Here is a 24521-nt window from a genome sequence, read left to right as displayed (position 1 = left end):
TCCCTGAGCTGCCTATAACTGTCTATAACCCCAGTCCAGTCCATGATCCAGACTACTGCTGGGTCTGAGGGTCCAAGACAAGCACCCTCTTCCCTGAAGATGTGTCCACAACCACTCTCTCCTAGTCGAGTGGTCTCCCAAGCACACTAAACTACAACTTCAGCTGGTGCGGTTGGTTCTCCTCTGTTCCTGTGGACCGGTCTTGATCACATACAGTTACAGACACTCAACCGACACAGTATACATATGGATCATGGACTAATACATTGTGCTTCAACATAAAACGTGTGTATGATCCAAAACGTAATGTCTGGCAGGCCCACACCCTTTAACAGCTACCACAACTGACGGTTCCACAAAGTACGTGCGTTGTTATGGAAGAGGTGTTTTTTTATGTCTTGATGTTTGGGGGGTGTTGGGGAGGAAGTATTTCTGAGGTTATGGCAGGGGTTGTATGCCAAAGAGATTTATTTTGTGACGATGATAATCATATAGCTTTCTGTTTGTTTTCTATTTTGATTGGGTGGGGGTTGTGTGGGGGGAAGCAGTCATCGTGATTCTGTTGTTTGTAGTGTGTGTGCTATACCGACCCCGCTGCACATTCCTACCTTCCAAACGATAGAAAAGAGAAAGAGAAACATGGGATGATAGAAGGATGATGTTGATAAGAGATGAATGGAGAGGAAATTAACACAATGAATATGCATTTTTACAGAACATTTTTAGTTTGAAACTTTTTTTCAAATAAAACAAACTATATTAACTAGCCTGCCTCCTGTGTATTTTTATGGATAATTGGATCTTATTTAGCCCTGAGGTCATTATTGCTTTCACTCATTGTCAGTCAAGCCAGGTCGAAACTCCAGCCTATAAAAACCACTGCACGCTGGTGGTGAAGAATCCAAAGTAAACTCTGTCTCACAGCGCCCCCAAGAGGCAGGACATCTGCCCTCTCAGTACCACATTCGGGTTTCAAATAGTAATAACAACCGAAAGCCTTTGATAAACATACTGATAACTAACCACAATTCATATGTGCATGTAGCAGAGGGAGATCATACCAGAAAAACTCACCCATAGCTTGAAATGGCGCCATTGAATCGGATCCGGGTTAGGGCTCCACTGTAACCGGCATTACTGTGCGTCACACATGCCACTAAAGTGAGAATCATCACAAAGAGAGAAGTGTGAAGTAAAGTGTATAAAGAGAAGGTAGCGATTCAGTGGCGACCCGTCATTCAGGGCAGGCAGAGCCCCACCTGTTTTGAGCCCCACATTTCTAGCAAAAATAAATAAATAATTTGGGCTTGCCTGTTTTTTTGGGCATTATTACGTGTCACATATCAGTTTGCAAACAATGTAAAAAAACAAACAAACATTGAGTTAATAGAGCTGCATACAAACATGGTCTCTTTTTTGTTTTTTTGGGTAAGGCAGCTCCAAAATGCAGGTGTTTCAGCCTAGCTCAGTGCTTTCTGTGGTGGTGGGGAAAGCCAGCAGAAAATACGAAGCACTGCGCCGTGATTGGCTCAGTGTTCTGTCACTCATGGCACTCACTAAGTCACCGCGAAGTCTAAGGGTAGATCACGAAAATTCAAGCCCCTTGCGTGCTGCCATAGAGTTACATTAGAAGTGCCCTTCCAAAAAGGCTCAAGGTCATTGACCACAGATAAAATCAGTAGCTTTGATTGGACTGATCATGTCAACATCATACATTCAAAATCTTAGCTAGCAGTCATCATCATGAATCAAGTCGACAATCTACTGACAAATCCTTTTTAATCCTTGTCATATGAAGACAAATTATGACGAGAAAATATAGATAAAACGTATCGGTGCTCATTGGCCATTGACATAAACATTACACAACAAGTTGGAAATCGCAAATTCAAGTGGTTTGGAAGGAATCGGTGGCTAACTGCAAGCATTGCAAAGCAATCACTAGCCTGCTATTCAGTGGAGTGACTGTGTGGTCACAAATCTGGGATTAAGGGGCTATTTTCCAAGTTTAAAATGATAAACATTCAACATTGGCCATGCTGTCAATTAAGCATGATTTGTACCGCGCTCAAAACAACTGTTAACTCAGAACTGCTAAAAACTTGACCTCCATTGAGTTCAAGACAACTGGGAAGTCGGGAATAAACAAGCTCCGACTGGGAAAATACGTTTTGAACAGTCATCCAACTCGGAATTGTAAATCTGGCCTCTTTCTCTTTATTTGATGACAAAATTTGCTCACGAAGGACCGCCGCCCCACCTTCATGTTCAAGTGAGCACAGCACAACAAGGTGAAAATGTATTGTATGCTGCTGCATAAATGATGTAATATCCCAGGGAGATATGTATACTGTAGCTAAGAAAGTAATACTAAGTGTATGTTGTGTAGTAAGATGTTAGTAGCCCTTGTGCCTCACCCTAATAATTTGGTCTATTTACCCCTCTTAATTTCACCTACTGTTCTGACTTGGTGGTGCACATGTAGCCTGTAACCTGTTTTAGAGAAATGTAATCATTGAATATTGTAAGAGCTTTCATTGTCTGCCCTTTATTTATCCTACAGTTCTGACTTGGTGTACAGGGAGAACACTGTAAGAACGGCCCATACTCTGAATTCTGTCGCTGTACATTTCAAAAGTGCAAAACAAATAGTTATATTGACTACGTCCGTCCGAGCTCGCTCATTAATGTCTTATTCAAAATTACGGATTGCCTCTTATCCGCTCGTCGTCCCCTTATGCCATAGATAGTTTGTACATCTCAATTGTCATTAGAAACCACATTTGTTTAAGCAAGTCAGGCATATCAGCTATGTTTTTTTTAAAGGCAGTAAATGACGCTGAATTAACTATTTCGCTGCCAGACAAGGCTTCGCTGATAGCCAGGTGACTAAAATGTAAATGTAGCATTGGTAAGATATTGGGACTGCTGTTGGGACAGCTTTATGTAGGCCCTAACAGTTTGTGGGCACCGTTTGTCACCGGTATAGTGCAATTAATGTATTGTTTAGTGTTGAGTAGTGTTGTGTAGTGTAGTGGCTTTGCTGGCATGCATCCCACTTGTTTTATTTTTTGCCCCACCAAGATTTAGATGCTAAAATCGCCATTGTAGAGATTCAGCGTTGATTTTAGGGATAGGGTTTCTGGGACAACATAAGAGAAAGGAGGCAGTCAGTGTGTGTGTGTGTGTGTGTGTGTGTGTGTGTGTGTGTGTGTGTGTGTGTGTGTGTGTGAGTGTGTCCCGACTTCATTCAGTATAGGCCTACTGCCACCAAGTGGTTGTTGTGGTAATTGACAGCTGGGCAGGGTGTCTGACATTTCCATCTCACACCTGACTCCTTTACTATTTGGAAAGCATGAAATTGAAGGAAAAAGTCTGCAGTGCACCCCAGAATATGAAGCTAGCTACAACTAGACGTTGCTCTCTTGCTTATTAAAGATAGTGTTTTAGATGATGCTTAGATGATGTGTGGTGTAGTTTCTTCCAATCCTCTCCTGACCTTGCATTGAAGAAAAACGGCCTAGAAGCACAAGCATTTCGCTACACCCGCTATAACATCTGCTAAACACGCGTCTGTGACAAATAACATTTGATTTGATTTGAAGAACAAGATTTTCACAGAATGATTGTTGCAGTCATAAGAATGTATAATAGCCTAATGTAACACAGCATCATTTGATACCATTACAGAGACGTTCTTCTAGCCTTCCTCCATTTTGATGTACACTCAAAGATCGTGGATAAATGAAGATTTCCTACTCAGGCAGTTTACCAGTGAATGTGTCATAATACCCATAAACCTAGCGGTCAAACAGGGAAATTATTCCAATCATTTTCCCACCATAAATGTTTCCCATAGGGGATTTTAGAAACACTTAAAACAAAGACTGTGTTTCATGTAGGCTTACCCTGGCCTGACGTTTTGATAACCATATAAATCTCTCTCAAACAAGGTGACTTTTATCAATATTTTCAGCTCTATTAATTCTTAGATTCGAAAATGCTAATTAGTATCAAAGTAGACTACAAATCCCTGCAAGCCCCTGCATCTCTAGCTGACACCTTTGCAAACAGGTATTGTGTCAATTTAAAACTTGCACAAGACAGTTCACAGAATTGTCAAATTAAAGAAATGTTGCCAATTTATTCATTACTACATTTATCTAACATTAGATAGTTAATCCAGAGAATCGTACCTTTGCCTCGATTCGGCAGTCTCGTCCAGATCATCATGGCATTTGTAGTTTTTTATGATAGCCACATTAGCAGCTAATTAGCATTTCCTTTTTGGGGTGTAAATACATGCGAATATATTGATAAGTCACCTTGTCCTAGAGAGATTTACACGGTTATCAAAACATCACACCAGGGAAAGCCTACACAAAACACATCCCTTATTTTAAGTGTTTCTAAAAAACCCTATGGGAAAAATGAATGGAGAAAAAACAATTGGAACCATTTCCCTGTTTGACCGCTAGGTTTTATGGGTATTATGACTCATACTGTGGTACAGGGCTCAAACTGTTTTCTTGGTTGTGGCTATGGAACATAGAGATAGATAGAGGGCTCATCTTTATATCTGTGCCATTATAGCGTCTGTGACAGCATGGGCAGCGCCATTGAGACAACAACAACCCATAGGAATCCCCACCGTTGACAACTTTGACTACTTTAAAATGGTGGAAGCCCTCAATGGCGCTGCCCATGCTAAAATTGCCTTTTGGCCACTAGAGGCCTCTAATATTCTCTATGCTCTGGAACTGACATGGCCACTAATGTTTTGCATATACATTTCAACAACATGCTGGTTATCATGGTTCCAAATGTTGAATAGGCACAACATTCTCTGGGGTGAACCATTAATTCAAAAGATTAGAAATCACCTTTAAAAAACTGTGATATATGAGTTAGGAGGCAAACAAACTACTCATCCCATACAGCATTGAGGTCTATGTATCCTCCAGTCACAAAAAAATGTGCAAGTCACGTGATCTGTTGGTGAGCACATGACGCTGCTCGATAGCTATATCTTCCAAACACAGGGCAGACGCAAGTGAGGCGGGGGCAATAGGTAGACCAGAGTGGCCCCGCCCCGACACGAATAAATTAGGGAGTAGGGTGTCTCGTTTTCTCTGCCATCTCTGGTACACTGCAGTGCCAGTGTACATTTCTGTCTGCACACTTCCATCTACACTGCTTCAGCAAATCTCAGCTGCAAGTGAAGTGAAGGGACGTGAGCGTGAATTCAGGAGTGAAATATCAATGGACAGCTTGAAACGTATAATACACTTGAGATTAACTACCGAGAACGAAGAAACAAATATGAGTTAAAACCTCAAATATCAAACGACTGGGCTGCTAAGAAACTCAAGTAAGTTGCACTCTGAAGCAATCTAGTTAGCAGTTAGCCCAATTAAGCTAACTTGCAAAGGTTGCCGACACTGGCAGGCTAACCCAGATAGCTTGCTCGCTTCAGATCCTGTAGTTAGCTAACATGACAGCCTTTAACATTAGCCAAACATGATAGCCATGATGAACTCGCGCCATGTATGCTATAGCTGAGATTCATAGCTAACGTTACGTTTAGTTAGGATGTATCACAGCCATGCTTTATTTCAAGATAGCTAGCTAGTTATTATTTTGCAGGGCCGCCACAATGGCTTTAAGTTTGAATGCTAATTGCTTAGCTAGCTAACGTTAGTTTGTCACCTTGCTGCATAACGTTAGTCAACTAAGTTAATCGTTATGCTAACTATTGGCTAATCTGACCTAGTTACCGATGACCAGGTTTATTTGAAGATTTCACCCTATTGGATGATTTACAGCGATCTACAGTCGGCTCGTTCACATTCCACAGCAGCACTGACCCAACGTTAGCTCTCTGCTAGCATAACTAGCTAGTTAGGCCAACTTGCGAAGTGAAGACGTCATCAATAACAATGTCACATGAGCCCAGCAGGGTAACATGTATTCGATGGCAAGCTACCTAGCTACGTGGTTTTAAAAACATATCTATTTTATTGCAAGGGAAGCAATCAAATCGAAGGGAACCTGTTCTACCTAGCTAACTGTGCTAGTTGACGAATTCATGCTTGATAACATTACCACTATATATTTTTCTGCGTTATTACAGGTGGTGACTGAGTTTTTGTGTATCTGAGACCCCAGGCCATCCACAAGACTTGTTGAGTGGGCCAGGATGCCGATCCCTCCCCCTCCCCCCCCCTGTGGCCCCCCTCCACCCCCCACCTTCTGCCAGGTAAGAACTTATTCTAGCATGCAGGTGTCACCTGGATGCAACATGTTTCCTGTGCAACTGTGTGGATCTGAGAAAACAGTATCAGTCAAACCTATGATAGGGACATATTTAATGTGTATGAGCCATGATGTAGGCCTAGCTCCAAACCATGATGTAGGCATAGAGCACACTACTGAAATCTGAAATAAGCTCTCTACGTGGCCTGTGATAGTATGTGCTATCCTCTCCCTGCCAAGCCCAACCAGAGGCTGTGTCTCAAATGGCACCCTATTCCCTTATATAGTGCACTCTGGTCAAAGGTAGTGCACTATATAAGGAAAAGGGTGCCATTCGGGACGTAGCCAGAGTGCGTCTGGTTTATTCAAGTGATTAGCGCTGCTCGCTCAACTAATCATCCTCTAATTTTTTACACATGAAGTAATTCACATAATGAGGCAGTGGACCGACCAGGCCTCTGCAGACAGGGCTGCATAACGCTATGGATTTATGCAATGGACAACTAATGAATTACTTAATGTAAAGGACTCACAAAATAGAAATCTTATTCAAATGAATTGTGCTGTAGCCCCTATCAAGAACACGTTCTACCCGGCTAATTCCCTTGCACCAACTGTGACGTGGCTTTCTGCAAACTGTTACCTGTCAGGTTATGTATAATCTCAGTTAGTTACGGGCAAGTCTATGGGCCAAATGTCCCATCCCCATCCCAAATTGGAAAGACGCCTTTGAAATCGTGATTTGTCCAAAGCACCAGAACTAATGCTGCTCGTTATCTCACGCATCCTGTTGTATCAAAACAGATCTACTGTACCGTTAAGTGTGCTGTGCTAAGCTAACTAGAGGACACGCGCTCTCTCTTCCCCTCGCAGGCCAACACCACCCCACCCAAGCTGAACCGAGATGAGGCCAAAGGCAGAGGAGCCCTGCTCGGTGACATCCACAAAGGGGCCAAGCTGAAGAAGGTCGGCGTGGTCAATGACCGGAGCGCACCCATCTTAGAAAGTAAGGCCACAGCCCCACTAAGGTTCACCCTTGTCTCAGATCTACTATTCTGGTAGTGTTTTACTAACTAATCTGATTGGATGGAAGTAAGAAGGACAGAACTGATGAGGCTAGGGTAGTGCTTGGAGCACACTCACTGGGGGACAATGTTTATTTCACAGGAATGAAATGGGAGATCATAAGGGTAATTATACATATAATAGGTTACTATTGTAATGTATGTAATTTAACCTTGTTTTCTTGCCTGTCAAGAGCCTAAAGGAGGTGGTGGTGGTAATGGAGGTGGAGGAGGCTCGTCAGGGGCCATTCAGCCAATGGGAGGTATTTTCCAGGCAGGTGTGCCTAAATTACGACCAGTCGGAGGCAAGTATTGAATATCTTAACTGTTAATAGTAATGGTGTCACTAACAAAGATTCCCCCCAAAAATCTGGGCTGCTGAAGGAGTGGTCCGTCAAATTATATTGAGAAAGTAGGTTTAAAACGGCTATTTAATTCCCTTCAATTATATTTATTGCTGACAAGTTTGGGAGTAAGCATCTTCGTCAAGGCACTATTGCAATAGGTGAAAAATGAGCACTGGTCTTTGACTGCGTAGGTAGGGCAGCCCGTCAGGTTTCAGTGTTGTCATTGGGCAGGGCTGTAATAGATCTGACACAGGCACGGCTGAAGGAGATTTGCTGATTCACAATAATGTTTTCCCTAACCTGCACGTCTGCGTTAGTGTTAGATTTAATCATATGAAGGGCAGGGCCTTACCATCTGTCAGGGAGAAAATATTAGAACATGGATTATGATGAATAAAACAACCTAATGATACATTTCTGTTGTTCTGTACTAACTCTGCACTGAGAAATGTCCTCATGTTTCTCTGTTCATGTATTAATGAATCTTCATATAAATTGCTGATGACGTGATTTTAATTGTTTTGTGCAGATGGTTCGGTTGGCAGGTCAGCCTTGACGTCTCCTGGCACACGCCCCGCTGCTCCTCGTCCCCCCGGACCCCCTGTTCGCCAGGACAACACAGACTGCTCAGCCCAGCAGGCCTCTCCCCCGGAGCACTCCCGCTCCCAGAGGCCCTCCCTCCCCGACCTCTCCCGCCCCCTCAGCGGAGGCAGCCCTAACAGTGGCATGAAGCACAGCTCCTCCGCCCCTCCACCTCCTCCCCCTTTCTCTCGCCGGGGCAACGCACCCTCTGCCCCAACTCAGAAGGCGGCACCACCTGCCCCCTCCTACAACCGGGAGAAGCCCCTCCCTCCCACGCCAGGACAGAGGGGGCCTTCCCCGGTGCCGGTCCGCAACAGCGCCCCTCCTCCGCCCCCTTCTCCCAACAACAACCGCCGGCCCCCGACGTCAGGGGGCTCCTCGGCATCCTCCTCTTCCTCCTCTCTGGGTCCACCTCCTCCCCCGTACCGCCAGCCCATGACCAACGGCCCCTCCAGCCCGGTTAACGAAGCCGCCCCGGAGCTACCTCAGAGACACAACTCCCTCAGCAAGAAGCCGTCGCCCGGTCCTGGACACACTCCAACCCGTGGGCAAGCTCCACCCCCGCCGCCCTCCCCCTCCCCGCCAGGCGGACGCCCGCCCCCTCCAGTCCGTGAGCCCCCCGGCAGAGGAGCAGGTATGTTCCTACTAGTGCTCTCCTTGTTCCTCTACCTGTCCATTTTAAGTTCTGGAAAAAAACTGAAATGCTTTCTACTGTTTGTGTTATGCATAGTTCAGTCACACAATTCGGTCACATTCTCACTGTGCTGTGTCTGTCACCCCCCCCTTTTTCTTGGGGGGGGGACAATTATTTTTTACCTCTCTCCTCTTGTCAATCACGTCAAAATGTGAGGCAAGCGAGGAGAGGTGATTTCTTTATTAGTGTAGAAATTCAATCAGTGTAGAAAAAGTCCTGTGGCAAGGCGTGGCGCTACAGTCAGGAAGGTGGCGTGTCATGACAGGCCTGCAGTGTTTTCCGTGCGTTCCTGTCTGTCTGTATTGTAATGAGTGTTAGACTGATGGTTAGCCAGTGTGGCGGCTCTCTTTATTATTCCTTAATGACCGTTTGTCTGTACAGCTCCACCCCTGCCTGGGTCGACTCAACGAAACAGTGGTCGGGATGCCCCCCCTCCACCACCCCCATACAGAGGTAGCCCCTCAGAGCCTCATAGCCGTGGCAAGCCCCCTCCTCCTCCCTCCCGTACCCCTGCCGGACCCCCGCCCCCTCCCCCACCTATCCGCAATGGACACACCTCCATTTCCCGCTCCTTCATAGGTGAGTCTTCTTCCCCATACTGCATCACCTGACCTCAAATTCAGTTTCCCTCTACATTAACAACCAACTCTCATTTTCTTAGTCAATCTACTTGGGATTCTTTTGGATTGTATAAAATGTTGCAGTCCAAGTATGTATTGAATCTGTAAAAGAGAAGAGAACTATACATCTGAGTTGGTCAAATCGATTTGAGTTGGGTAAAGGGTAAACTGACTGTTTTTTATTTTATTTGTTAATACAGTACCAGTCAAAAGTTTGGACACACCTACTCATTCAAGGGTTTTTCTTTATTTTTGCTATTTTCTACATTGTAGAATAATTGTGAAGACATCAAAACTATGTAATAACACATGGAATCATTTAGTAACCAAAGTGTTAAACAAATCAAAAAATAATTTTAGATTCTTCTAAGTAGCCACCCTTTGCCTTGATGACAGCTTTGCACAATCTTGGCATTCTCTCAACCAGCTTCATGAAATAGTAACCTGGAATGCGTTTCAATTAACAGGTGCGTCTTGTTAAAAGTTAATTTAATGAGTTTGAGCCAATCAGTTGTTGTGTTGTGAAAAGGTAGGGGTGGTATACAGAAGATAGCCCTATTTGGTAAAAGACCAAGTCCATATGGCAAGAACAGCTCAAATAAACAAAGAGAAACGACAGCATCATTACTTTAAGACATGAAGGTCAGTCAATCTGGAAAATGTCAAGAACTTTGAACGGTTCTTCAAGTGCAGTCGCAAAAACCATCAAGCGCTATGATGAAACTGGCTCTCATGATGACCGCTACAGGAAAGGAAGACCCAGAGTTACCTCTGCTGCAGAGGATAAGTTCATTAGAGTTAACTGCACCTCAGATTGCAGCCCAAATAAATTCTTCAGAGTTCAAGTAACAGACACATCTCAACATCAACTGTTGAGAGGAGACTGCGTGAATCAGGCCTTCATGGTCGAATTGCTTCAAAGAAACCACTACCAAAGGACCCCAATAAGAAGAAGAGACTTGCTTGGGCCAAGAAACACGAGCAATGGACATTAGACCGGTGGAAATCTGTCCTTTTGGTTTGATGAGTCCAAATTTGAGATCTTTGGTTCCAACCACCGTGTCTTTGTGAGACGTAGAGTAGGTGACCGGATGATCTCTGCATGTGTGGTTCTCACCGTGAAGCTTGGAGGAGGTGGTGTGGGGGTGCTTTGCTGGTGACACTGTCTGTGATTTATTTAGAATTCAAGGCACACTTAACCAGCATGGCTACCACAGCATTCTGCAGCGATACACCATCCCATCTGGTTTGGGCTTAGTGGGACTATATTTTGTTTTTCAACAGGACAATAACCCAACACACCTCCAGGCTGTGTAAGGGCTATTTACCAAGGAGAGTGATGGAGTGCTGCATCAGCTGACCTGGCCTCCACAATCACCCGACCTTAACCCAATTGAGATGGTTTGGGATGAGTTGGACGGCAGAGTGAAGGAAAAGCAGCCAACAAGTGCTCAGCATATGTGGGAACTCCTTCAAGACTGTTGGAAAAGCATTCCAGGTGACTACCTCATGAAGCTGGTTGAGAGAATGCCAAGAGTGTGCAAAGCTGTCATCAAGGCAAAGGGTGGCTACTTTGAAGAATATAACATTAATTTTTTTATTTAACACTTTTGGTTACTACATGATTCCATATGTGTTATTTCATAGTTTTGGTGTCTTCACTATTATTCTACAATGTAGAAAATAGTAAAAATAAAGAAAAAACCCTTGAATGAGTAGGTGTGTCCAAACTTTTGACTGGTACTGTATTAACAAATAAAATAAAAAATACGGTCAGTTTACCCAACTCAAATCGATTTGACCAAAAACGGATTAATATCTAGTGCTTCAGAGCACTTGATCCATGGCTCCTTCGGGTGGAACAATTGGATCAAAACAAAAGAGAGGTTTGAGAACTACCATCACTTCCCACTCTTCCCTACTGTTCTTTCCGTCCTCTCCTCTCTCTTGCCCTTCGTTGACCTTCAATGGCCTTGACCACCCCCCCTGACCTGTCCGCCTGACCTGAACTGTCATCTTCCTAACCTTCTCTCCCTACAGATGACTTTGAGTCCAAGTATTCTTTCCACCCTCTGGATGACTTCCCTGCTCCAGAGGAGTACCGGCACTTCACCAAGATCTACCCCAGCAAAGCCAACCGAGGTGAGGGCTCACTTCTCAGTGTGACCAAACATTTCAATAAGTAATGTACACACATTTTTCACACACATTTTCTGGTGCAGAGTACAAAAATGTATACATGAAAGGAATATCAATATTTTCCCATAGGCCTATAGTTTATTGTAAAAGCTTTTTGTTTTGACTGTGTTTGTTTGACAGTGATGAGGGGAGCTCCTCCTGCACCACCCGTGGGAAGGTGAACACTGTGAGACCACGTCACTTCTACTGTACAGGAGACAAGGGTTTTATATATATACACACACTGTACTTTCTCACATAGAGCCTACAGCATATAACATATACCTACATGCTTCTCATTTGACAACATTCCATTTCACTTAAACTCCATAACCATTCACTCACACGCTCACCCTTGAAAATGGCCCAGAAAGACCTGTTGGGTTTAGGGAGGACGACGGGAAGCTTGGAAAATAAGACTAGACATTGTAAGCATTGCATTCCTCCTCTGAAGAAAATGAAAGAAATGGAAGAGAAGTTCTACAATAAGGTCTTTATTTTTGCTATGGCAGTCTCACTCCATTTGAAGGTGGAGTTGGCAGCTTACTTATGCCATTCCCAGCCTGTGTCCGCTTGGGTGAACTTGCCCTGTTTTGTCACAGACGAAGGCAGACTTACCCATTGATAGTGTTTCCAGGCTCTTGTGTGTGGATGGGGAACACTTTGACACCGGTATAAAATACATTAATATCCATACCACACAGACTGTTGCGATTTGTCAAAATTGACATGTTTTTCTCCACGTCATCAGAGTATTCCCTGTGAGACCCCACATCACCATGAAATGGTTGAACACCAGTCAGTCTTCTCCCTGTAAGAAGAAACACCAGGGACTCTACAGCCTGGTTCTAAGTGTCTAAAGTTCCCTTGCTGATGGAGGGAACTGCTACTGTTTGAAAGTTCTCTCAGGTATACGGTTTGCGGAACAGAGAACTCTGTTTGCTGGAGATAATGATGATTATGTTGGAAAGGCATTATTAGATAAGAGGTTCTCTCCAAAAGTGCCAACTGAGTCGGAACTGAACTGGGAACAGCCCATATCCCCCATCCTGTTTCCCTGCTGCAAGGCTGTCGTGGTTTCTCTTATGAATGGTTGGAATGATGGACTGACAAAAACAATAGTTCCATACGTTCTCTGTGATAGTTGGCAGTAATCAACACCTGTGACGATCGTTGGTTTGTGGTAAAGGTCTTCCTATTTAGAATGATGCACATGTATGGGATCTTGCAGCAAGGAATCTTCCTCCCTACTCAGAAAAAAAGATGCATGTTGTCTTTCTTTTATTCAGTTTGTCTGTCTTGACAAAATGCATGAGGGAGAGCTTGTTAGTTGTCCTAAATGCAAAGCAGACACAAGTATTATGCCTTTAACACTAGTCGGGTCACTGAAACCATTTCATGACAACTAACTCATATGAACACTACAACCCCACTAGCTTAAACATGACTGAATTTTTAAAATGCATTGCATGCTACAGGATGCTGGACCAGTACATTGACACTAAAATACTCAACCTGAACCCAGGCAATGAGTTGGAAGCAGTCCAAGAGTTTATTGTTCAAAATTGATAGAAAATTATGTCGAGGGGTAGATAAATGTATGCTTTCAAATACAAACCTTATCCTGCCGAGTTCATATTATGAACTCTGCAGGATAAGGTTTGTTGATACCCACAATAGCCACTTGGGTGGCAGTATTTGATGTTTTTCCATAGGGAGACGTGGGACCTATATGCTTGTGATGCAGTACCCCTTCAATTTGTCTTAAAAAAAAAACATAGTTGTGTATTATGGATTTGGGCAATGTTGAGCGAGAGGGCAGTACATGCTTGTATGTCTGTGTACCAATTTTGAGATATTCTGCTGTGGGTTGAATGGACAAACTAATGATAACAGCCATGTTGTTCAACTCAATCATATTTGTCTACATTCTGTCTTTGATTGAAATAATCAACTTGATTTCCGGAATTACATTTCTGTAATGTAGTCCTTAGATTTCTGTAATGTAGTCCTTACATTTCTGTAATGTAGTCTTTACATTTCTTTGCTTAATGCTCTTGTGACCACAAGCCTGAAACAAATGCACATTGTTACACAGGGGGGGTGAACCTTTTTAAGGCTGGTACCTGTGATTGGTTCCTATTGTTTGTGTTGTGTGGGGTTAGTTTTATTCCTCAGTGACAGAACCCCCTTAAACTGTCCCTCACTGTTCTCTTATTTCAACCCTTTGCTGGTCTTTTGCCTTATTATACGCATTCGCTGTAAGAGTCAATTCAGGATTTGTAAAGAAGAAAGGAAAGCTAATCATTTAAATGTATACACCTCATGGCTAATACGGTAGTCATAGCTATTGTTCTACTTTCAATATGTATAAAGCTTGTAATATAGTGAGTAAAACGGGGATGGATAACGGCAGGCTTTTGTCAGAAACCAGTGACGAACTGTTAGTCTTTCCATATATCTCTTTCTCTTGCCTTCTGTCCCCCTTTAGATATTCCCTCTCTGTGTCACAGAGGGCCTGTGTGGCCATTCAACAGGAGCAGTATGTACTCACATTGAGAGAACCTCCTTGTTCATGTCTTCTCATCCCCCATTCCATACTTAGCTTAATCCAGGCCCTGGTTCCTTCTGTACATTTCACCCTTCTGCATCAGACATGTTGTACCAATTCAATAAAAATGTCAGTGATGGGGGGGAAAAAGTCAATTTCCTGTCTTTATCTGCAATCTGTCTAAATTTTTTTTACATTTTAGTCATTTAGCAGACGCTCTTATCCAGAGCGACTTACAGTTAGTGCATACATTATTTTTTTTTTTTTTCATACTGGCCCCCGTGGGAATCGAACCCACAACCCTGGCGTTGCAAACGCCATGCTCTACCAATTGAGCTACATCCCTGCCAGCCATTCTCTCCCCTACCCTGGACGACGCTGGGCCAATTGTGCGCCGCACCATGGTCTAGTCCAGGGTTCTTCAATTTCGGTCCTGGAGGGCCGAAACACTTCTGTTTTTTATTTCTACCTGGTAGTTAATTGCACTCACCTGGTGTCCCAGGTCTGAATTAGCCCCTGATTAGAAGGAGTGGATGAAAAACAGAGGTGTTTCGGCCCTCCAGGACCGAAATTGAAGAACCCTGGTCTAGTCCCTTGTCATCTGTTATTAGTGACATTATGCAATAATGTGCCACAGGTTTTGGTTAAAGGGATAGGTCACCCACATTACAAAAATTACATATTGGTTTTATTTTAGGGGATAGATCACCTTTAATATTGCAGTTAGATTGATGGAAGCTACAATGTAATTGTCTGCATCACTTCCAATCCCCCATATTCTTTTGTGTGTATGTACAGTACCAGTCAAGTTTGGATACACCTACTCTTTCCAGGGTTTTTCTTTATTTTAATATTTTCTACATAATAATAGTGAAGACATCAAAACTATAAATTAACACATGGAATCATGTAGTAACCAAAAAAGTCTTAAACAAATCAAAATATATTTTATATTTGAGTTTCTTCAAAGTAGCCACCATTTGCCTTGACAGCTTTGCACACTCTCGGCATTCTCTCAACCAGCTTCATGAGGGAGTCACCTGGAATGCATTTTGATTAACAGGTGTGCCTTGTTAATTTGTGGAATTTCTTTCCTTCTTAATGCGTTTGAGCCAATCAGTTGTGTTGTGACAAGGTAGGGGTGGTATACAGAAGATAGCCCTATTTGGTAAAAGACCAAATCCATATTATGGCAAGAACAGCTCAAATAAGCAAAGAGAAACGACAGTCCATCATTACTTTAAGACATGAAGGTCAGTCAATCCGGAAAATTTCAAGAACTTTGAAAGTTTCTTCAAGTGCAGTCACAAACCATCAAGCACTATGATGAAACTGGCTCTCATGAGGACCGCCACAGGAAAGGAAGACCCAGAGTTACCTCTGCTGCAGAGGATACGTTTATTAGTTACCAGCCTCAGAAATTGCAGCTCAAATAAATGCTTCACATAGTTAAAGTAACAGACACATCTCAACATCAACTGTTCAGAGGAGACCGAATCAGGCATTCATGGTCGAATTGCTGCAAAGAAACCACTACTAAAGGACGCCAATAAGAAGAGACTTGCTTAGGCCAAGAAACACGAGCAATGGACATTAGACCGGTGAAAATCTGTCTGGTCTGATGAGTCCAAATTTGAGATTTTTGGTTCCAACTGCTGTGTCTTTGTGAGACGCAGTGTAGGTGAACAAATCTTCACGTGTAGTTCCTACCATGAAGCATGGAGGAGGAGGTGTGATGGTGTGGGAGTGCTTTGCTGCTAACACTGTGATTTATTTAGAATTCAAGGCACACTTAACCAGCATGGCTACCACAGCATTCTGCAGCGATACGCCATCCCATCTGGTTTGCACTTAGAGGGACTATCATTTGTTTTTCTACAGGACAATGACCCAACACACCACCAGGCCGTGTAAGGGCTATTTGACTAAGAAGGAGAGTGATGGAGTACTGCATCAGATGACCTGGCCTCCATAATCGCCCGACCTCAACCCAATTGAGATGGTTTGGGATGAGTTGGACCGCAGAGTGAATGACAAGCAGCCAACAAGTGCTCAGCATATGTGGGAACTCCTTCAAGACTGTTGGAAAAGCATTTCAGGTGAAGCTGGTTGAGAGAATGCCAAGAGTGTGCAAAGCTGTCATCAAGGCAAAGGGTGGCTACTTCCAAGAATCTCAAATATAAAATATATTTTGATTTGTTGAACACTTTCCATGTGTTATTTCATAGTGTTGATGTCTTCACTATTATTCTACAATGTAAAAATAAGGAAAAACCCTGGAGTGGGTCTTTAATGCAGGGCCGACAGACAAGTTCCTTACTTTTTCCCCCTTCGCACTTGCCTTTTCCATTTTTGCAGTAATGCTGCAATTAGTTTGCTGTAATTTGGGGTAGGGCAGACATTTCCATATAGTTTTGTTAGCTGCATGTGTGACAACTCCACCAGTCCTATTTATGATGTCATTTACAAGGATTATACTACACTGCTCAAAAAAATAAAGGGAACACTAAAATAACACATCCTAGATCTGAATGAATGAAATAATCTTATTAAATACTTTTTTCTTTACATAGTTGAATGTGCTGACAACAAAATCACACAAAAATGATCAATGGAAATCAAATTGATCAACCCATGGAGGTCTGGATTTGGAGTCACCCTCAAAATTTAAGTGAAAACCACACTACAGGCTGATCCAACTTTGATATAATGTCCTTAAAACAAGTCAAAATGAGGCTCAGTAGTGTGTGTGGCCTCCACGTGCCTGTATGACCTCCCTACAACGCCTGGGCATGCTCCTGATGAGGTGGCGGATGGTCTCCTGAGGGATCTCCTCACAGACCTGGACTAAAGCATCCGCCAACTCCTGGACAGTCTGTGGTGCAACGTGGCGTTGGTGGATGGAGCGAGACATGATGTCCCAGATGTGCTCAATTGGATTCAGGTCTGGGGAACGGGCGGGCCAGTCCATAGCATCAATGCCTTCCTCTTGCAGGAACTGCTGACACACTCCAGCCACATGAGGTCTAGCGTTGTCTTGCATTAGGAGGAACCCAGGGCCAACCGCACCAGCATATGGTCTCACAAGGGGTCTGAGGATCTCATTTCGGTACCTAATGGCAGTCAGGCTACCTCTGGCGAGCACATGGAGGGCTGTGCGGCCCCCCAAAGAAATGCCACCCCACACCATGACTGACCCACCGCCAAACCGGTCATGCTGGAGGATGTTGCAGGCAGCAGAACGTTCTCCACGGCGTCTCCAGACTCTGTCACGTCTGTCACATGTGCTCAGTGTGAACCTGATTTCATCTGTGAAGAGCACAGGGCGCCAGTGGCGAATTTGCCAATCTTGGTGTTCTCTGGCAAATGCCAAACGTCCTGCACGGTGTTGGGCTGTAAGCACAACCCCCACCTGTGGACGTCGGGCCCTCATACCACCCTCATGGAGTCTGTTTCTGACCGTTTGAGCAGACACATGCACATTTGTGGCCTGCTGGAGGTCATTTTGCAGGGCTCTGGCAGTGCTCCTCCTGCTCCTCCTTGCACAAAGGCGGAGGTAGCAGTCCTGCTGCTGGGTTGTTGCCCTCCTACGGCCTCCTCCACGTCTCCTGATGTACTGGCCTGTCTCCTGGTAGCGCCTCCATGCTCTGGACACTACGCTGACAGACACAGCAAACCTTCTTGCCACAGCTCGCATTGATGTGCCATCCTGGATGAGCTGCACTACCTGAGCCACTTCTGTGGGTTGTAGACTCCGTCTCATGCTACCACTAGAGTGAAAGCACCGCCAGCATTCAAAAGTGACCAAAACATCAGCCAGGAAGCATAGGAACTGAGAAGTGTTCTGTGGTCACCACCTGCAAAACCAGTCCTTTATTGGGGGTGTCTTGCTAATTGCCTATAATTTCCACATGTTGTCTATTCCATTTGCACAACAGCATGTGACATTTATTGTCAATCAGTGTTGCTTCCTAAGTGGACAGTTTGATTTCACAGAAGTGTGATTGACTTGGAGTTACATTGTGTTGTTTAAGTGTTCCCTTTATTTTTTTGAGCAGTGTATTTTTTTTGATCTCCCACTCAAAAATCAATTAGTATATTTGAGTTTAACCATAATATTTGTTGTATTATTTGTTCTGCCTTTTCTCGTGGATTAAGCTGAAATTGCAACCAACTTTCTATGGCTTGTTTTAAAAATTGTGATATTTTGGAGATTATTTAATTTTCAAATAACCGAAAGTGAGAGATTGTAATCTGAATAAAGGGGAAAAGACTATTCTTGAGACATTTTTACTAATCTGCTAGAGAACCAGTTCAGATTTAAGTATAACTTTTGTATGACTGAAGCCTTTAGTGAGAGGTCTAATTATTTAATAATTTCTGCCCTCCGAATTCATATTCATTATATAAATAGGCCTGTTTAATATTGTCTGGCTTGCCGTTCCAAATAAAATGAAATGTTTTGCTCATATAATTTAAAAAACAGGTCGCTAGGTGTTGGCAAGGCCATAATCAAATAGGTCAACTGAGATATGACTAAAGAGTTAATCAGGGTGATTTTTCCACAAATAGACAGGTATTTTCCTTTCCATGGTATCAAGAGCTTATCTATTTGTACTAACTTTCTATTAAAATGTATTATAGTGATATTATTTATTTTGGGATATGAATACCGAGTATGTCCACATCACCGTCAGACCATTTTATTGGTAAACTACATGGTAATGTAAAAGTTGTAATTTTTAGTGATCCAATACATAATATAGTACACTTATCATAATTTGGTTGTAATACAGAGAGGTTAGAAAAAGTATCTAGATCCTCTATGAGGCTGTGGAGGGATCCAAATTGTGAATATATTTTTGTGTGTATTTTACCCCCTTTTTCAAATTTGTCTCATCGCTGCAACTCCCCAATGGGCTCGGGAGGCGAAGGTTGAGTCATGCGTCCTCCGAAACATGACCCGCCAAACCGTGCTTCTTAACACCCGCCCGCCAGCCGCACCAATGTGTCGGAGGAAACACTGTTCACTTGACGACGAGGTCAGCCAACAGGTGCCCGGCCTGCCACAAGGAGTCGCTAGAGCGCGTTGAGCCAAGTAAAGCCCCCCCCCCCTGGCCAAATCCTCCCCTAACCCGGATGATGCTGGGCGAATTGTGCTCCACCCTATGGGACTCCCGATCACGGCCGGTTGTGATACAGCCTGGAATCGAACCTGGGTCTGTAGTGACGCCTCTAGCAATGCAATGCAGTGCCTTAGACTGCTGCGCCTTTTCAAAAGCCTGTTTCCAGTCCCTGTATTACTTATATTATCTCCAATGTATCATCCATGTAATAAACCTGTCTGATTAGGATTGATAATATCCAACAATACCTTTTAATTCTATGCACTTTGCCAGAATTCTTGCATCACAACACTGAAGTGTAAGGGGCCTCCCCAAAATTTTTTTTGACTGGATCTTTATATTTACCACTTGGGTCCTGTTTCAGTAGTAATGAAATCAGACCTCCTTGTTAAGTATCTGATAATCTACCATTTATATAGGAGTGGTTAAAATATGCTAATAACGGTCCTCTGAGTACATTGAAAAAGGTTTGGTATACCTCAACTGGTATGCCATCCAGCCCTGGGGTTTTCCCGGACTTAAAGGCTTTAATTGCATAAAGAAGTTCCTCTGTAATTTGGCCTTCACATGATTATTTCTGTACAGCTGTTAATTTAACATTATTAATAGAAAAAAATCCATACAATTAATTTTGGTTAGTGGAGATGGAGGAAACATATGCTTGAAGTACTTTGCTTCCTCTTTCAAAATATTGTTTGGTGAATCATGGCTGACTCCATTTGTAAATTATTTTTGGTAGCATTTCTATGTTGAAGATTAAAAAATAATTTGGTGCATTTTCCCCCATATTCCATCCAGTTCGCTTTATTTTGATAATATACAGTGAGGGAAAAAAGTATTTGATCCCCTGCTGATTTTGTACGTTTGCCCACTGACAAAGAAATGATCAGTCTATCATTTTAATGGTAGGTTTATTTGAACAGTGAGAGACAGAATAACAACAAAAAAATCCAGAAAAACGCATGTCAAAAATGTTATAAATTTATTTGCATTTTAATGAGGGAAATAAGTATTTGACACCCTCTCAATCAGAAACATTTCTGGCTCCCAGGTGTCTTTTATACAGGTGACGAGCTGAAATTAGGAGCACACTCTTAAAGGGAGTGCTCCTAATCTCAGCTTGTTACCTGTATAAAAGACACCTGTCCACAGAAGCAATCAATCAATCAGATTCCAAACTCTCCACCATGGCCAAGACCAAAGAGCTCTCCAAGGATGTCAGGGACAAGATTGTAGACCTACACAAGGCTGGAATGGGATACAAGACCATCGCCAAGCAGCTTGGTGAGAAGGTGACAACAGTTGGTGCGATTATTTGCAAATGGAAGAAACACAAAATAACTGCCAATCTCCCTCAGCCTGGGGCTCCATGCAAGATCTCACCTCGTGGAGTTGCAATGATCATGAGAACGGTGAGGAATCAGCCCAGAACTACACGGGAGGATCTTGTCAATGATCTCAAGGCAGCTGGGACCATAGTCACCAAGAAAACAATTGGTAACACACTACGCCGTGAAGGACTGAAATCCTGCAGCGCCCGCAAGGTCCCCCTGCTCAGGAAAGCACATATACAGGCCCATCTGAAGTTTGCCAATGAACATCTGAATGATTCAGAGGAGAACTGGGTGAAAGTGTTGTGGTCAGATGAGACCAAAATCGAGCTCTTTGGCATCAACTCAACTCGCCGTGTTTGGAGGAGGAGGAATGCTGCCTATGACCCCAAGAACACCATCCCCACCGTCAAACATGGAGGTGAAAACATTATGCTTTTGGGGTGTTTTTCTGCTAAGGGGACAGGACAACTTCACCGCATCAAAGGGGGGATGGACGGGGCCATGTACCATCAAATCTTGGGTGAGAACCTCCTTCCCTCAGCCAGGGCATTGAAAATGGGTCGTGGATGGGTATTCCAGCATGACAATGACCCAAAACACTTGGCCAAGGCAACAAAGGAGTGGCTCAAGAAGAAGCACATTAAGGTCCTGGAGTGGCCTAGCCAGTCTCCAGACCTTAATCCCATAGAAAATCTGTGGAGGGAGCTGAAGGTTGGAGTTGCCAAACGTCAGCCTCGAAACCCTCCTGAGATATGTGCAAACCTGGTGGCCAACTACAAGAAACGTCTGACCTCTGTGATTGCCAACAAGGGTTTTGCCACCAAGTACTAAGTCATGTTTTGCAGAGGGGTCAAATATTTATTTCCCTCATTAAAATGCAAATCAATTTATAACATTTTTGACATGCGTTTTTCTGGATTTTTTTGTTGTTATTCTGTCTCTCACTGTTCAAATAAACCTACCATTAAAACATTGTAGACTGATCATGTCTTTGTCAGTGGGCAAACGTACAAAATCAGCAGGGGATCAAATACTTTTTTCCCTCACTGTATTACACTTGATCTTTCTTGAATAAGTTCCTCCATTTATTTTTGTTTTTCCTTTAACTTATTCTGTGCCTCTATGGTACAGTTTTTTATTCCTATCTATCTGTACTGTTAGTCCCATTTCCTTTGTTAATATGTACTCTTTGTACCTAAATTGTTTTAGTTTTAAAGATGAGTATTACATTTCATTTCCTCTAAAGGCACATTTAAAAGTGTCCCATACAATAAGGGGATCTGTTGTACCTATGTTATGTCGGAAAAAGTCAGTTATAAATTATTCTGTCCTAGTTAAAAGGGTATCATCCAATAGGCTTTGATTACATTTCCAATATCCTCTCCCACGTGGAAATTCTGCAAGAGTAATGTACAGTGGGGGAAAAAAGTATTTAGTCAGCCACCAATTGTGCAAGTTCTCCCACTTAAAAAGATGAGAGAGGCCTGTAATTTTCATCATAGGTACACGTCAACTATGACAGACAAAATGAGAAAAAAAAATCCAGAAAATCACATTGTAGGATTTTTTATGAATTTATTTGCAAATTATGGTGGAAAATAAGTATTTGGTCAATAACAAAAGTTTCTCAATACTTTGTTATATACCCTTTGTTGGCAATGACACAGGTCAAACGTTTTCTGTAAGTCTTCACAAGGTTTTCACACACTGTTGCTGGTATTTTGGCCCATTCCTGCATGCAGATCTCCTCTAGAGCAGTGATGTTTTGGGGCTGTCGCTGGGCAACACAGACTTTCAACTCCCTCCAAAGATTTTCTATGGGGGTTGAGATCTGGAGACTGGCTAGGCCACTCCAGGACCTTGAAATGCTTCTTACGAAGCCACTCCTTCGTTGCCCGGGCGGTGTGTTTGGGATCATTGTCATGCTGAAAGACCCAGCCACGTTTCATCTCCAATGCCCTTGCTGATGGAAGGAGGTTTTCACTCAAAATCTCACGATACATGGCCCCATTCATTCTTTCCTTTACACGGATCAGTCGTCCTGGTCCCTTTGCAGAAAAACAGCCCCAAAGCATGATGTTTCCACCCTCATGCTTCACAGTAGGTATGGTGTTCTTTGGATGCAACTCAGCATTCTTTGTCCTCCAAACACGACGAGTTGAGTTTTTACCAAAAAGTTCTATTTTGGTTTCATCTGACCATATGACATTCTCCCAATCCTCTTCTGGATCATCCAAATGCACTCTTGCAAACTTCAGACGGGCCTGGACATGTACTGGCTTAAGCAGGGGGACACGTCTTGCACTGCAGGATTTGAGTCCCTGGCGGCGTAGTGTGTTACTGATGGTAGGCTTTGTTACTTTGGTCCCAGCTCTCTGCAGGTCATTCACTAGGTCCCCCCGTGTGGTTCTGGGATTTTTGCTCACCGTTCTTGTGATCATTTTGACCCCACGGGGTGAGATCTTGCGTGGAGCCCCAGATCGAGGGAGATTATCAGTGGTCTTTTATGTCTTCCATTTTCTAATAATTGCTCCCACAGTTGATTTCTTCAAACCAAGCTGCTTACCTATTGCAGATTCAGTCTTCCCAGGCTCGTGCAGGTCTACAATTTTGTTTCTGGTGTCCTTTGACAGCTCTTTGGTCTTGGCCATAGTGGAGTTTGGAGTGTGACTGTTTGAGGTTGTGGACAGGTGTCTTTTATACTGATAACAAGTTCAAACAGGTGCCATTAATACAGGTAACGAGTGGAGGACAGAGGAGCCTCTTAAAGAAGAAGTTACAGGTCTGTGAGAGCCAGAAATCTTGCTTGTTTGTAGGTGACCAAATACTTATTTTCCACCATAATTTGCAAATAAATTCATAAAAAATCCTACAATGTGATTTTCTGTATTTTTTTCCTCAATTTGTCTGTCATAGTTGACGTGTACCTATGATGAAAATTACAGGCCTCTCTCATCTTTTTAAGTGGGAGAACTTGCACAATTGTTGGCTGACTAAATACTTTTTTTCCCCACTGTATATGCCAATTTTTTGATGGTCCGACCGCGTTCTGTCCCCTATCAACACTTTTTAAACTTTTGGTGCCAGAGAGAATGACATAAGAAAGTAGTCAAGATGACTAGCTTGATTGAGCCTCCGCCATGTATATCTCACTAGGTCAGGATATTTAAGCCTCTGTATATCCACTCATTCCAATATATCCATGATATTCGTGATTTCCTTAAGTGCATGAGGGTGATAGTTTGTAGTGGAATTTACTTTACGGTCCATTGAGGTATTTAAAACCGTAAAATATTTGTAAACTTACCATTAAAAAGTACCATAATGATTGCGTGTCCATATAGCTGTACCTTGATATTTGCATTGCTACTGGGCAAACCTCCAATTGTTCTCCACTATTGCACCTGCTAAAACCTCACCCCATCCCAAGTTGGGTTCCTAGGATCCTAGGGCCTTTGAGAGATTGGGACCCATCCTTTGAAAAGATCAACCGCCCAAAGAATCTTGCATATCTTAATTTATTTCCACAATTAACAAATAATATGCGTAATAATGTAGGCAGTTCATGCTAAGGATTGTTACCTATAACCAGGATTGCCATTACAAACATTACATTTTTGGCAAGATATTATTATTTTGGCAAACAATTATTGTGATTCATACTATATTGTCCTTAACATCATTACTCCATAGCAACAGATGTGGGATACATACACAAGATCAGATGTTCAACAGTTGTTCCATCCGAGCCCAACTCAAGAAAGGACTTG

The 24521-nt window shown here is 43.1% G+C and overlaps 2 protein-coding genes across 2 annotated transcripts in view; both read left to right on the top strand.

The window, feature by feature from the left end:
* The window catches only part of LOC311104487 (junction plakoglobin-like), a 67685-nt gene extending 66921 nt beyond the window's left edge, over positions 1 to 764 (top strand). Inside the window, exon 16 of the mRNA XM_084146338.1 lies at positions 1 to 764. This exon is cut by the window's left edge and continues 426 nt beyond it. The gene's annotated coding sequence lies outside the window, so the exon portion shown is untranslated.
* Positions 765 to 6199: 5435 nt separating this feature from the next.
* On the top strand, positions 6200 to 14455 carry LOC311103607 (WAS/WASL-interacting protein family member 2-like; the record flags this gene model as incomplete). Its single annotated transcript, XM_084145204.1, has 7 exons — positions 6200 to 6259; positions 7129 to 7261; positions 7514 to 7624; positions 8196 to 8882; positions 9324 to 9521; positions 11603 to 11704; positions 11882 to 14455. 7 exons carry the CDS (start codon positions 6200 to 6202, stop codon positions 11920 to 11922), a joined length of 1332 nt encoding a protein of 443 aa, XP_084001330.1. The 3' UTR covers positions 11923 to 14455.
* Between the last annotated feature and the right edge of the window lie 10066 nt (positions 14456 to 24521).

Source organism: Coregonus lavaretus (genome assembly GCF_964263955.1).
Source record: "Coregonus lavaretus genome assembly, chromosome: 28".
NCBI classification, from domain to species: Eukaryota; Metazoa; Chordata; class Actinopteri; order Salmoniformes; family Salmonidae; genus Coregonus; species Coregonus lavaretus.
Note: the sequence above shows the minus strand (reverse complement) of the source record. Positions and strands in the feature narration are given on the sequence as shown.